Genomic DNA, 13,874 nt, shown 5'->3' with positions numbered 1-13,874 from the left:
ATATCCCTCACTTTCTAGCATCCAGGAGCCAGACATCCTGGAATGTGAAGTCAAGTGGGCCTTAGGAAGCATCACTCCAAAGCTAGTGTAGGTGATGGAATTCCAGTTGAGCTATTTCAAATCCTAAAAGATGATGCTGTGAAAGTGCTACACTCAACATGCCAGCAAATTTGGAAAACTCAGCAGTGGCCACAGGACTGGAAAAGGTCAGTTTTCATTCCAATCCCAAAGAAAGGCAATGCCAAAGAATGTTCAAACTACCACACAATTGCACTCATCTCACACACTAGCAAAGGAGTGCTCAAAATTCTCCTAGCCAGGCTTCAACAGCACATGAACCGTGAACTTCCAAATATTCAAGCTGGATTTAGAAAAGGCAGAGGAACCAGAGATCAAATCACCAGCATTCGTTGGATCATCGAAAAAGTGAGAGAATTTCCAGAAAAACATCTACTTCCTCTTTTCTGACTATGCCAAAGCCTTTGACTGCATGGATCACAAGAAACTGTGGAAAATTCTTGAAAAGATGGGAATATCAGACCACCTGACCTGCATCCTGAGAAATCTATATGCAGGTCAAGAAGCAATAGTTAGAGCTGGACACGGGACAATAGACTGGTTCCAAATCGGGAAAGGAGTTCATCAAGGCTGTATATTGTCACCCTGCTGATTTAACTTATATACAGAGTACATCATGAGAAAAACTGGGCTGGATGAAGCACAAGCTGGAATCAAGATTGCTGGGAGAAATATCAATAACCTCAGATATGCAGATGACACCACCATTATGGTAGAAAGTGAAGAAGAACTAAAGAGCCTCTTGATGAAAGTGAAAGAAGAGAGTGAAAAAGTTGGCTTAAAACTAAACATTCAAAAATCAAAAGTCATGGCATCCAGTACCAACACTTCATGACAAATAGATAGGAAACAGTGAGAGACTTTATTTTTTGGGCTCCAAAACCATTGCAGATGATGACTTCAGCCATGAAATTAAAAGATGCTTGCTCCATGGAAGAAAAGCTATGACTAACCTTGACAGCATATTCAAAAGCAGAGACATTACTTTGCCAACAAAGGTCATCTAATCAAAGCTATGGTTTTTACAGTAGTCATGTACAGATGTGAGAGTTGGGCCATAAAGAAAGCTGAGCGCCAAAGAATTGATGTTTTTGAAATGTGGTGTTGGAAAATACCCTTGAGAGTCTCTTGGACTGCAATGAGATCCACCCAGTCCATCCTAAAGGAAATCAGTCCTGAATATTCACAGGCAGGACTAACGCTGAAGCTAAAGCTCCAATACTTTGGCCACCTGATGCGAAGAACTGACTCATTGGAAAAGTTACTGATGCTGGGAAAGATTGAAGGCAGGAGGAGAAGGGGACAGCAGAGGATGAGATGGTTGGATAGCATCACCAACTCGATGGACATGAGTTTGAATAATCTCTGGGTGTTGGTGAAGGACAGGGAAGCCTGGCATGCTACAGTCCATGGGGTCGCAAAGAGTTAGACACGACTGAGCGACTGACCTGAACTGAACTTCTAGCATTTACATGAGTTTTTGAAATAGAAATAGATAATAGATAATTGAAATAGAAAGAGTTAAAGTTATAGAAAAAAAACTTTGGGTTTTTGCCAATATCTTTGTTCTGTAAAGATTGAATGCAAAGTAATGGCAACTAGAAATACTGTGGCCTTCACAATGGACTTGCTTGAACCAGCCTGGTATGGCGAAACACACTGCAAAATAAGGGCTATGACAATGTAGGTGGGATCTAAGGGTTAAAAAGCACATCCTGAGTTCTCTTGATATAGCTTTAATTAGTGTGCTAGACAGAAAATAGGTCATAGATGCCAGGTATAAGTTGGTGTGTTGTATATTGCATAGGATTTGCTAGATAGTTAATACTAATGTTAGTTGTATTGAAGTCATTTCAATATGTGGGTTCTTCTCTTTCAAACAATAATTTCATTTGCAGTCATAAAGCTCTTATATATGAAGATCCCATCAGATAATGAAGCTCAATGATAGTTCTATTCAATCAGACCCTCCTACACTGTCATCTCTAGTCAAATACTCCGAGTAGCTACACTAGTAATCATTCCATTTAGAAAATAATGTCTACACAGCATCTAGTGGAACCGAAGTTTTCTATAAAGTACCTATTTTGAGAATGAGAAACAGGAAGAACTTTGGCTTATTTCAAAACAATTGTCACACTACTGTGTATATAACCAATCTTTCTACTGCAACATGGAGTCTCTGACAAGCCATGTGTATCAGGGAAAAGGAAAAAGTAAGGGACATGTTTCCACTTCATAAGAGAATGTTTCCACTTCAAAAAGAGAAATGCCTTCTCTATTGTGATTTGAAAAACGATGCAATGAAATCAGTGCTACCCCAGAGAGTATGTTCTAAAGATACAACAAAAATTACATCTCATGTTGACTAAAATAGCTTCCTAAGAAAATTAAACTCTGTAAAGACAAGAATTTTCTTTTTAAAAACTACCCAACACAAGCACTTAAATATGTAGAATTTCATTTAAATAAGTCAGTCAACAATTTTTTATAAAGTATTTAACACTTCATTGTAGAAACATAGGCAAAATGACTATTATAACCAAAATGAAAAATACTGTTCAATTTAAAAAATGTACTTAAACAAGAACCTGGAAAAATTTATGATATGCATAACATCGTTCGAGCAAAATTGCACTAGTATTACATAAATCAATAGTTTATAAAGGCCTCAATATGGCAAAGTTTAGAAATAGGTAGTATGCATGCACATAGTACAACAAAAAGTCTCTTTATAAAACAGCAGTTTTTTTTTTTTTTTTAATGCTTGTACAAAGGGATAAAGAACAGCCACAAACATATTTCATCTGTTAATACATTATGACAGCTAAAAGTCAGTCATGTCTATCAGAGGAACAAAAAGCCCTCCATACCTTGTGAATAAATCTTTTGTGCCTTTAAAGATATTTGTATAAAAATGCTATACTTTTTTTTTATACAACTTAAATAAATCGTACTTGTTTCCATCGAAATTTGAAAACAGGCAAGTGAATGGGATCCATGTGTTTTGCATAACCAGAGAAATCAGAGTAACTGGTCAGCATGTATACTCTCCACCTTTAATAATGGGCAGATGATTGTTCTTTCATAACTTGGAAAGTCCTTTAAGAACATATTTTGGATAGGGCAGATCATAGACCAGTCATATTGTATATGGAAAACAGCTACTGATTACTTTACACCATAACGGCTGCCTTGCTTATTCCTTTTGGCCTCACAAATAGAATGCATTCACATAATTGAAATTGTGTCACCAATTTGTGTGCTTATCTTGTATTCTTTAGTGTTCTGTGTGTTAAGGGGTTGGGTCAATCCTCCACAAAATGCATGTGACTGGGAGGAAATTCCTAAGACATGAGTGCTTGATGCCCTGTTGTGTTCTAGGCTGGTTATTGACCTCAGGACCAAGGGAAAACAAAATGTCTTATCCCATAGCAAGTGTGATCTTTCCACTTTCAATTATATTTTTGCTATGTTATATACCTAAATATAACTATTTTTATAGGGTGTATACTTTTAGTATATCACAATAGAGTCCACTAAATTTTGGAAAATGTAGTCATATGTGTTCATGCAAATTATTAGTTTTATAAATTCTTAAAGTTTTTTTTTTTTTCCTCAAAATTCTCATCTATCACTTGGCAACCTAAGACTAATTTCAAAGCTGGTGATGTGGAACTTGTGAGAGCTATATATTTTCAGCAGTCTGAATCAGTCTTAAAGGGCACAAAGAAGAGAGTTGACTATTCAATCGCTCTTCCATAAACTGAAACAGAAAATTAACTGATATTGTATTACAGCTTTCAGACCATATAATGAAAATGTGCAGAGATTCTCTTTGTTGATTAAATAGAACCAAAGAAGTTCATATAAAATAGATTGCTTATATTCACACTACAAAGGAATATGTTGTTTTTAATTTTAACAAATTCAAAGGTGTGTCATCAGCAGCATTGTTGTAAATTGTACTGTAGTGCAGTTCTTTTTCATAAAAATACCATACAAATGGTCAATCAAGAGTCATCAGCAAAAAATAAAACCCAGAAAACTCAGAAAACAATTGACCAGAAAAAAGATAAAGGAAGAGGTAATGCTGATGCCAAAACAAGTAGAATACTGTTGGAACATACAAAAGTAATCCTTATATTTTATACATTTGTACAGCATATAAAAGGTATCTCCGATTATGCCACCGTTTCTCTGATTCCAATTTCTATTTTCTTTGGAAGCAGTTCTTTCCTTTCATCGACACTTCCTAAGGAGTTTCGACAGTTTTGCCCATCCATATACAATTTCGCATATACCGGATTGGAGTAATTTGTTGGCTGAAGAAAAAAAAAAATGTTTTTATTACCTGTTTTGACTACCTTAATTTATCTTCAATGATATCTTTTCATGTTAACATGTATATGCACTGTACTTAACTTACTAAATAATAATTATATAAATATAATTTAAATTCTGTTTATATGCTTTCATCAACTTTAGTATGTATTAGATAAAAACATAATTGTGTGTTTCTCAGGTAACTTGTGAACCTAAGGGGAGCTCTGACATACTGAAAGCCTAAAGAAATCTTCATTAAAGGTATATTGACTGCAACTTTATATAAAAGCAGGAAACATTAAACCAAATTGTCTTATTAACTTAACCCAAGATTGTTACATAGTTGCATTTTAAAATTTTGTCTTTATAAAACAGAATGTTAAACCTTTATCATAATAAAGAAATATTACATTTTTTGATCCATGCAAATGAGACAAACATGATAAAAAATGAGAATGAAAAACAGCTGATGAGAGAGAGGTACAAGGGTGAGAACATTCAATCCTAAGAATCTTAATATCGTCTTTAATCCCTCTCCTGTCTAATATGAACCACGCAATTTTAGACAGGACTTCCCTGGTGGTTTAATGGTAAAGAATCTGCCTGCAATGCAGGAGACGTGGGGTTTGATTTATGGGTCAGGAAGATCACTCGGAGAAAGGAATGGCAACCCACTCCAATATTCTTGCCTGGGAAATCCCATAGACAGAGGAGTCTTGCAGTCCATGGGGACGCAAAAGAATTGGACATGACTTAGTGACTAAACAACAACAAACTTTAGACAAAGCCCTTTTCTCTAGAAACCAGTTACATAAAAAGTTTTTAAGAATGGTTTCATACACCATTTCTAATGTCTCCATATGATGCCACATTTTGTAGTGTATTTTTATTTAAAAGGACACCATATTTGCAGATACTAAACGAAGCATCTTAATAGAAAATAAAGCCAAACATAAATTTAAATGTAAACTCTTCAGTTTACATTTCTGGCTAGAGATTTCTATTCTAAGAATAGCAAATGCTCATGTTTATTGTTACAGAGCTTTAACATTTTCAAATTTTGGAGAAGAGATATTTCTACTGAATAGCTTGCCTAAAATGATAACGTTTTTTTCGCATGTAATCTTGCATAAGCAGGACACATAAACTCCCAAGTTTAATGCAGTTTTGAAACCTTTTGTTAATTAAAAATCATTAAAGCTAAGTCCCTATCTAGGTCTAGTAATCATTTTTGACTGTGAGGCATTCTGTGATGGAATGGATATGGAGTAATGAGTTTTCTCTCACCCCAGCAGTTAGTGGTCCTTTCAAATCAGAGTTTAGGTAGATGGGCGGCGCTGTGTGTGGAAGCTTGAAAACACTGGACCCTCCCCCTATGTACCTGGCCTGTGTGTAAACAGAGAATTTTAGTTTCTGATCTAATATCATGGAACTATTTTCATTGACACAAACTCATGTTAAGTCATAAAAATAACATAAGCTATGTTCTTCAGCCCTGGGGCATCAACAGTATATTTATGGTAGATTCAATAATTTATGAAACATCTATTAATATTAGATCCATACTTTACAGTAGACATTTCTCTTAGTCTAGCTTACTTATAACATGTACCTAGAAACCTACACCCATTTCCATTTATTTAACTTCATTCTCCCTCCCCAAAAAGCATATATTTGCTAAGAGCCCTGTGAAAAATGCATCAGCCTCCCTCACTTAAGTTTTCTGTTTGAAAAGTTCTGATAGGAGCCCCTTCCGGACACTCAAATATCTGACTGGCTCTAATTAAAGGTGCATGACTTCTATATTTTTAGAAAATACAGATGAAATTTAAAATGTGAGATATAAAAATGAATTTTTTTTTTTTTTGAGAAATCTGACTTTCTAGTTTAAAGAAAATTAATTTTTTGGCTCACTAAACTCCATGCAAGAACAATGGTTTTAGAGTTTTTTGGGGTCTAAGGGCAGAAAAAGTCAATCTGGTACACTCATATTCATCACAGAATACTTATTAGTGGCCAAAAAGGAAATAAAAAAGCTAGATTAAAAGTTGAGGGATTTTAATGAACATACATATTTTTAAAAATCTATCAACTCTTAACAATGAATCATCATAAAGTTTGAAACATGGACAAATATCTAAGGAAAAAGATTTTAAACATAAACTCAGGTCAATATTGTCTCTTTATTTCCCCACAAATTCTCACTTAGATGATATTAAAAACAATCTAAGTAAGGACTGAGATGAGTTTGTGTATAAAATCAATAGATACCAGTTCCTCTTTTCTGAGCTTTTCAAAGTATTCTGTGAATGTCTCTATAGACAAACCTTTTTAAAAATAAAATTTATTAATTATTTCAATTCATTTGTAAGGTACCATTGAGGGAGAAATTTATCCATTTTTGAAAATAACAGATACATTCTACAAAAGTCTTTACATGTCATCAAGTTTGTATTTGATTACATCATGAATATATCAAACAACTGTAACAAATGGAAAATCTATGAAAAACATTTCATCATTAAGGTTGCTTTGGTGTGGTCATCCACTTTTCAAAATTGTCTATACCTATAAACATATTTTCTACAGTTACTTCTTAGGTAACAATTCATATTTCTATTTCAAACATTAGAGCCAACTTCTAGAATAAATTCTAATAGAATCAGCCATCTAAGTCACATTTAATGAAATTTTGGTCAGTCAGTCAGAAAATTGGTAAATAAATATTTATTGAATGTTATTTGCTAAATATATTAAAATATACTCGAGGGGCCCTGAAGCATACTTTTATCTTCCTAGAGTAAACATTAAAAAATAAATGGAATATTAAAAAGCTATTCCCTTTAAGTATCAAAAATTGGCTTAATTCTATCAGTAGAAGTAAAATGATGGGGAAAATGAGAACTCTCCTGTTCATAGCAGTGCATGAGATATATCCTCATCAGCCCATATTATATTTACAGGTAATGTATTTTGTTCCTAAGAAAAAATTATTAGAATATGAGAAGTCTATTGATTAAGATCTCTTTCTCCTTTATAAAAAAATTATCAAACAACAGTATGGACAGCATGTATAGCTTTTAGTTTCAATAGAAAACACTGAAACTTAGGTTATGAGAATTTATTTCATGACAAAGTTCAAATGTAGGAGTTAGTAACTGAATTAATAATTTATAGTAACTGAAAATTATTTCTAATGAAGAAAACATTTACAACATCTTCTGATAGGATAACATTTTTTTCTATAAATAATGATTGATTTCTTTTCATAGAAATGAATACTTCAATTTCAGATCACCAGTTTTGGGCTTAGAAAGTCTGGCCATGTATTCAGAGTAGATTGAATGGAAGAGACCTTTTCAATTTCTTTGGGAACAGCTGTTGCTATGAGTACAGAGCCATGTGGTTAATATAATTATTTAATATAAAGGTGCATTTTGGACATAACACCTTTAATATATTAGAATGTAAAGAACCATTTAATTAATGAATAAATAAGCTTAGAATATCATTCCATATTAGCAAACTGATGCTCTTAATTCATAGTAAAATATTCTATAATTATCATGCAAAATATTTGGATAATAAAGTGAAGTAAATCTTTGCAAGTTTACCTAGATGTTGTATCATTTATCTATTTTTTTATAAAAACTTCCAAATTGAGCATTCAGTACTAACAGAAATTTTTAAAAAAGACTGTGGGTTTTTAGGATATAAATATCACAGATAAGTCTCAAACCAATAAGTAAAATGTTATAACAGGTAGAAAAATATTGTTTAAAAGTGATATGATTATAAACAAATCCAAGGACATAGCTTAGTGGACTCATCAGTGAAACATTACTGGAAATGAAGTACTTATTTTGGCAATGAAATGCTGTACTTTTTTTTTTTTTTTAAGTAAATTAAAAAAATAAATTTTAATAAAATTTAATTTCACCAGGCTTATATTTAGATGTGCCAGCACCTTAGTACATTTGACTAAGACATCTATGCTTGTAAATTAAGTGAATATATATTTTCTAAAATATGTTACATTGACTTCATGCTTCAGGTGAATGCAGTCCATAATTTTATTTTTTCTTTAGAAGAGACTATAACATTCAATAAATCCTAGTTCTTTAATCTAACTTCAGATAAAAGAAATAGTGATGAAAATCAGAACCATATTATAGAGAAATAACTCAATAATATTAGTGCTCATAGTCCATCATCTTAAAACTTTACCTTTGCTGGATCTACCATAAAGCCAGGATCTAAAAGACCTCCATCATTGTGATCATGGTCGACCTCATACATATTATAAGATGGATTGCCGATTTCTACATTTATTCCTCCATTAATAATAGGCTGTCTTCTTATAGTTTTTGTCCTATAAAATGTGAACATTATATGAGTTGTCTAAATATCACAACATGGTGTATGAAACTACTGTATTTGCAGATTTAATGACATTTTTATAGAACTGGTGGAACACTCATACATAAAATACATTGAAAATAAATGACAGTCATTGATTCACAGAGGGACAAAAAATTCTTACTGTAATACATCATTTTCCCAAATTATTTAGATTTACCAATAAAAAACGCACTTGGAACATTCGTTGTAAATAGCTAATACTACATTAGTTGAAACTGAATATAATTAATTACTCTTTTACTTTCTACTTTTCCCCTTTTGTTCCTGAAAAACATTCATAAAAAACAGTTACAAAGAAATTTTGAAATTGTTTTCAATCCCCAAGTCATGGGGCTAAAATTCCTTTACATAATGCAAAAACTGACTTACAAACTCTAGGTTCCAGATAATCACCCCACAGACAACTCACTGCTTAAAGATCTTTTTAATTGTGCATTCATATAAATTGAAATATATAAAATCAACAAATGTATAATTTATGAATGAAATACACAATTTGTGACATATAATACATAATCATTATCATTCTATTGACATTGATAATCTAACACATTAATATTATAAAATGTTCTTAAGAGGTTTTTGCTATTTGAAGGAAAAACTAACAAAATGTAAAATTCTATTGAAAGTTTAATATATTCCCTTGTAATTTTTGTTAGAATATATACAATAAATGTAACCATTCTAGCAATATAATATAAGAGAAAGTTTGTTTGAATTATAATTGCTTAAAATGAAAGAAGGATAAAATGGCTCAGAAAACACAGAATTATGCAGTTGGAATAAGTAAATCACATTTTAAGAAGTTTTTAAAAAGCACTGTTTCTATAACTACTTATGTAATTTATTTACTGTTAGTCTAGAATACTGCCTCTTACCTTCTTTTTCTTTTACAAAGCACTAAACCAATTACCAAGGTGGTTATCAAAGTCACCAAGAGGACGAGAGGCACAATGATGGCTATGCTTCCTGGAAAAAGAAATGAATGAACAGATCAACACACAAAATGAAGTCAAGATGGACATAACAACACTTTATTACATCAAATCATTTGACCATTGACATAATAACAATAAAGCTTAGGCCAAATGTCTATATTCCTAGTTCATCACTACTTTACTGCAAAGTCATTTTTCCTATTAAATATTTGAACTACTGGAAACATTTCTTTAGATATCTTTTATTTATATGTTATAATTAAATACCTGAGGTTAGAAATACTGACTTCTTTGTCAGTCTGAGTCTTGTTCTCACCAGACATCTATTTGCAAAGATATAAATAAATAAACTCTGACTGAATACACATTTCTGCAATTTGCCTGGCTATATTTCCATCATTAGTTGTTTTTTTTTTTTCTCCTTTAGGTATAAATATCTGGCCATAAGTACATGGCCAAGTTAGATGGCAGCCTGGGAAAGCAAAAGGGGCAACAGTGTCGGATTTGGATGGACACTGGAGAAGGAAATGGCAACCCACTCCAGTATTCTCGCCTGGAGAATCCCAGGGACAGCAGAGCCTGGTGGGCTGCCATCTATGGGGTCGCACAGAGTGCGGACACAACTGAAGCGACTTAGCAGCAGCAGCCTAAATAATAGTTTCACAACTTACCTGAATTGAAACCTTAGAAAAGTTATTTAAAATTTGAGGCTCATGCTCTCCACCCGTAAAAATAGAGACATGAAGACCTACCACATACGGCTTTTAGCTTGATTCTACAAAGTAGGGGAACAAAGAGGATTCTCTTTCTCAAATTGTAGCTCCAGAACAGTTTCAACAAACCATATCTGGGGGCTTGGCTTATGTTGTAAATGTCTACTTTCCCTTTTTTCCCATACATTTATAAGAATGAGCTTAGGTTGTATCACTCATTTTCCAAATGGAGTAAAAGTTCTATGGAATAGATTTTCAAAAGTGGTCATAGAAAGTGGGTCTTAGTTTTTTTGGCAAGAAAAGCAATCTTTTTTGTTTTTTTCCTAAAGAAGACAATACCTCTTTGCCACTGATGTGATCCATAGTAAGATACACCTAGGGTCATATGTCACTTAGGCAGGAAGAAAACAGAATGCAAGCATTGCCTAATAACAGGAGAGTATTAAGTAGCTCTATCAAGTACCCAATACCCACATTTCCAACAGACAAATATCTAGTACCCATAAGATAAAGCCTTTGCTTATTTGGGAAAAGCATCTGACTGAAACTGCCAAATGAGCTTAATCATTGTCTAAAATGAGAAACAAAGCAATACCCAAACTAGTTAAATTTTAATGTGAGGATCTTGAATGGTTCAGGAATAAAACATTAAGAGTTATTAAATATATGAATTGTCCTCTGCATATACATGTACTATGATAAAAAATTAATGGTGATATTAAGCACAATAAACAGCTGCTTCAGTTCAGTTCAGTTCAGTCTCTCAATCGTGGCCAACTCTTTGCGACCCCATGGACTGCAGCACGCCAAGCCTCCCTGTCCATCACCAACTCCCGGAGTTTACTCAAACTCATGTCCATTAAGTTAGCGATACCATCCAATCATCTGATCCTCTGTCATCCCTTTCTCCTCCCACCTTCAATCTTTCCCAGCATTTGAGATCAGTTACTAAAATACCAAAAATTCTTTATTAAAGAAAGGACATATATAAGATAATCTTTCAATTTGAAACTTCAAAAATAGCTTGTCTGAAATAATCAAATAACTCTCTCTTTCATGTAAGGAAAAATATGGCTTTCTTTCTTTAGTCAGTTTCTGAAATGTAATACTCATTTTCTTTTCTTTTTTTATGTTGCTACCAGCACTATATAATTGAGTGAGGTTGATATTTTATTACCTTCTTGGACTGGGGAAAATGAACTATATGCACGTGCAATTATTAGTATTTAATAGAAGTAGAGAATCTGGCACCTTGGATAGTAATTAACATTTGTTCACAAATTTTAAATACCAGTGAGCAGCTTGGTTTCTTCATAAATTGACTTAATTAATCATGGCTTTATAAATATCCTCACTTTATCTTTTTTTTTTTTTTTCTGCTAAAATTTGTGGTAAATTTGTAGGTTTAAAATACCAATATTGGTTTTAAGGTACATAAAGTTACTCTCTCCTCCAAGCAATTGCAAATTATTTAGATACTTAGATTTTACTTGTTCTACATAGTTTCTTTTATTCCTATTAGGTAGAAATGCTGTTAATTATGCATGCTAGAAAAAAAAGATTAAAAGACCTTCGTTTTTCTTTTCCCCATGACAGATGGCTTCCAGTCCTTTACATTACAAGCACTCTGTTTAACAGCCTACTGTTCTAATATGTTCATATAACCTATCAAGGTAACTGTGATAATCTTCAATATAGTAGATAAATAATGCAGGGTAGCAATTTGGCAAGTTTTTCTCTTTTTTTTTTTTTTTTGTAAAATAGTTTATATGCATGGAAACAACTGGAAACTACATATATTTTTAGAATATTATATAGGTATTTATCAAAAGAAGTATTTTTTCCAAGCAATGTACATGGCAGTAAATATCATATTGTAACATATAACAATCAAGGTCTATTACAGGTGATTTTTTTAACAGTATATTGTTGGTGGACTGTTCTAAACAGATTTTTTTAAAAAGTACACTCTGTACTTACTGGGTGAAGAGGAAATCTCAACAATTTTCTTATAGAAAATGATTCATGTCTATGTATGGCAAAAACCACTACAATATTGTAAAGTAATTAGCCTCCAATTAAAATAAATAGATTAATTTAAAAAAAGAAAATAGAGCCAGTCTTTCTTTGCAAAGTTGTTCTGAGGCCCCATTATGTAACGCTTTTCCATTTGAAAGAACTATATTATCAAATTGCTATGCCAAGAAGAAACATCTTCCATGGGAGAGGAAGTACAGCATCACAATTGAGATAGCAGATTGTGTATCCAGGCTACCTCTGTTCAAATCTCATCTCACTAGGACATACGCTGGGGCCAATTTTTTATCTTTGTCCGAGTTTACACATTAATAAAATGAGTGTTATCATTAACATATGCATCACAGTAATGTAAATAGAAGTGTGTCTACTATACAGAAAGTGCTCATACATGTTTACTGACTAATTCAAAATACATATTGCTGTATCACTCCATGCATAACTCTATTTTTCACTTTTCACAACATATTGTAGAGAGTAGTTCATTTGTAATTTGGGGGCATAAGCTATCTATCTAGGTTTTGTAGATAGCACAGTGCCTAAGATATCATAGGGACTGTCCATTTGGTTCTCAATTAGCAAATATATTTTTAAGTGTTGCTATGTCCCACACACGCAACACTTACTATACTTCTCAGTGGGGATAGAAATGTCCCTCCTCTCATGTTGTTTGATGTATACTGGAAGATGACAAACACATGGGTTTATTCACAGTGATATGCACTAGCCTAGTGAAAGTATGCAGCTCTGCAAACATAGAGGAGCCAACTAGATCTGGGATAGAAGAGGAGGGTTGGTATGTCTCTGAAACCTGATGGAAGTCCTCTTTATTCCCATGAAAGAGAATGCAGGTCGAGTGGAGGAGGAGATACTGAATTAATCTAGGGAGAGAAATGTGAAGACCTGGAGGAGAAAAGATTAAAGAACAGCCTGACTGGAGAGTAGAGTGGAGGGTGTTGGAGGGAGCTGTGACTGAAGAGAGAAGCAAAGGGATGTTAGGAAGGAATGTTCAAGCTGATAATGTTGAAGAAAATTTAGGAAGTAACATCTATTGAATAGATTGTTGAAGTCAATTTAGAAGGAAGGTTAAGAGTGACTCCTAAGTGTTGCTTGGGTAAATTTCTGTGGCCAGCTGTGTAGACAGGAAGGCAAAATAAGGTGCATTAAAATGGCCGGCTGATTGGGGAAGGGAATGAGATTATTTTGGGAAACACTGAACATCAGTTTCCTGTAGAATATAGATATACAGATATAGACAGAGATGACATTGATATGGATACAACAATTGTGCAGTGGTATACATGTCTCAAACTCAGGAGAGAAATCAGGATTGAAGACAGAAATTTGGGAGTAATTGGCA

General features: G+C 33.2%; 1 protein-coding gene across 3 annotated transcripts in view; it reads right to left on the bottom strand.

Annotated features, from left to right (window-relative positions):
* Positions 1-2,340: 2,340 nt before the first annotated feature.
* The window catches only part of LRP1B (LDL receptor related protein 1B), a 2,173,551-nt gene continuing 2,162,017 nt past the window's right edge, over positions 2,341-13,874 (bottom strand). For 2 of the 3 annotated variants that reach the window (XM_027561670.1, XM_027561663.1), the window contains 4 exons: positions 9,705-9,795; positions 8,632-8,776; positions 5,692-5,790; positions 2,341-4,403 (listed from right to left, as the gene is read on the bottom strand). In XM_027561670.1, the coding sequence (XP_027417471.1) occupies positions 4,263-4,403; positions 5,692-5,790; positions 8,632-8,776; positions 9,705-9,795 (476 nt within the window). In that variant the 3' untranslated portion in view covers positions 2,341-4,262. The remainder of the gene's footprint in view (positions 4,404-5,691; positions 5,791-8,631; positions 8,777-9,704; positions 9,796-13,874) is intronic. The other variant, XM_027561656.1, reaches the window with a different exon arrangement.

This window comes from Bos indicus x Bos taurus, chromosome 2, assembly GCF_003369695.1.
Source record: "Bos indicus x Bos taurus breed Angus x Brahman F1 hybrid chromosome 2, Bos_hybrid_MaternalHap_v2.0, whole genome shotgun sequence".
NCBI classification, from domain to species: Eukaryota; Metazoa; Chordata; class Mammalia; order Artiodactyla; family Bovidae; genus Bos; species Bos indicus x Bos taurus.
This window is presented reverse-complemented; position numbering and strand designations above follow the sequence as displayed.